This window comes from Echinops telfairi, unplaced genomic scaffold (assembly GCF_000313985.2).
Source record: "Echinops telfairi isolate 266 unplaced genomic scaffold, ASM31398v2 ScPeMD7_7467;HRSCAF=8505_1, whole genome shotgun sequence".
In the NCBI taxonomy this organism is placed as follows: Eukaryota; Metazoa; Chordata; class Mammalia; order Afrosoricida; family Tenrecidae; genus Echinops; species Echinops telfairi.
This window is the reverse complement of record NW_022111368.1, coordinates 26,915,272-26,917,013: the sequence shown is the minus strand read 5'-3', so window position 1 is coordinate 26,917,013 and position 1,742 is coordinate 26,915,272. Positions and strand designations below refer to the sequence as shown.

The following is a 1,742-nucleotide window of genomic DNA, read 5'->3' as shown; positions in this document are numbered from 1 at the left end:
CCCACTTCTTCCTTACAAATCCAGCTAGACCAGAGGAAGTACACTGGTACAGATAAGAGCTGGAAACATAGGGAATCCAGACAGATCAACCCCTCAGGATCAATAATGAGAGTAACCATACCAGGAGGGTAAGGGGAAGATGTGAGGAGAAAGGGGGAATTTATCACAAGGATCTACATATAACCCCCCTCCCTAGGGGATGGACAACAGAAAAGTGGGTGAAGGGAAACATTGGTCAGTGTAAGACATGAAAAAATAATAATGTATAAATTATCAAGGGTTCAGGAGGGAGGGCGGGTGTGGGTGGGAGGGAATAAAAAAATGAGGTGCTGATACCAAGGGTTCAAGTAGAAAGCAAATGTTTTGAAAATGATGATGGCAACAAATGTACAAATGTGCTTGAGACAATGGATGGATGGATTGTGATTTAAAAAAACGGTGCAAACCCCCATTAAAATGATTTTTTAAAGAAAAAATATATTAGATATAAAGGAGGAGGAATAGTATCTCTGATTCTTGTCTCTTCAAGATTTTCTAATTCCTCTGCTGGCAGAATGCATTGATCTTATAGCCACGAAGACAAATTGTACAGCCCCGGAGAGACATTGTTGAAGGGGCCTGTTCGCTTCTCCAGTGACACTCTCCTTTGGTATCGATGTGCAGGTGTTCCCGCTGGCACATGTGTGCGACAACACAAACAAGATGACGCTAATTAACCCCCAAGGAGCGAAGCTCAACACCTACAAGCAGAAAGTCGAACAAGCCATTAAGTCCTATGAAAAGTGAGTATTACTCCTGGCTAGTCTCCAGTGGGTTGGACTTTCTGCTGATTTTCTCTTAGTTTAGCCTGGACTTTTCATCTAAAGCAGCCACCTGGGTGGGGTGGAAACTATATAGAGATCTATATCCTTAAGGCGTCTCAACAGCAGCAGTTAGTAGATTGACAACAAACGTTTAGAGAAACTGTCTCCCATTTCCAAAACCCACAGAAAGCTCATGTCCCCAGGAGACCTCCCAGGCTGTTCTTGGAGCGGAATGCGTTGCTCGGTCCACCCTTCAGCATCCAGTGAAGTGGCGAAGAAAACTAGAGCAGGGGTTCTCCACCTTCCTCATGCTGCCACCCTTCCATACAGTTCCTCACGTTGTGGTGACCCCAACCATCAAGTTATTTTCGTGATACTTCATACCTGTAATTTTGCTACTGTGATGAATAGGGTGACCTCTGTGAAAGGGTCGTTCGACACCCCCAAAGGGGTGGCAACCCACAGGTTGAGATCCACTGCTCTAGGAAATGATGAATCAGTGAAGATCAGTGTGTGTTGCGATGAATCAGTGAAGAACAGTGTGTGTTGCTCTTTGTGAACATTATTTCAAGGTCGAGAAGATCATCAAATTCACTGCAATGAAATTCATGCTCTTAACTAGTCAGTGTGTCAGTGCCAACACAGGAGACTTCTTTTCACAAGGACCGTCTTCACCCTTGACGGGAATTCTAATCACCTCTCCCTCCTACCCCCAGCACATAATTAATTTTTGGTGCAGCACTTAATTAAACTTCAAGCATGCCCAGCTTCTTCAGGCAAGCCCGTTCTTGGTTCTGAAAGGTTGAATAAACTGTAAATGGCACATGGAAGTCAGGTGGCCCAGGCAGGCATTTACTGGCCATTGGATTTTAAATGTGCCTGCCGAGTGTTCAGAAGTTTACGGCCTTTCTCCACAGGGCCAGTCACCAAAGCTAAACC

The 1,742-nt window shown here is 44.8% G+C and overlaps 1 protein-coding gene across 1 annotated transcript in view; it reads left to right on the top strand.

The window, feature by feature from the left end:
• Positions 1–1,742, top strand: part of VWA3B (von Willebrand factor A domain containing 3B) — a 273,714-nt gene that overhangs the window by 203,936 nt on the left and 68,036 nt on the right. The window contains exon 17 of the mRNA XM_045283830.1: positions 664–782. Within this exon, the coding sequence (XP_045139765.1) occupies positions 664–782 (119 nt within the window). The remainder of the gene's footprint in view (positions 1–663; positions 783–1,742) is intronic.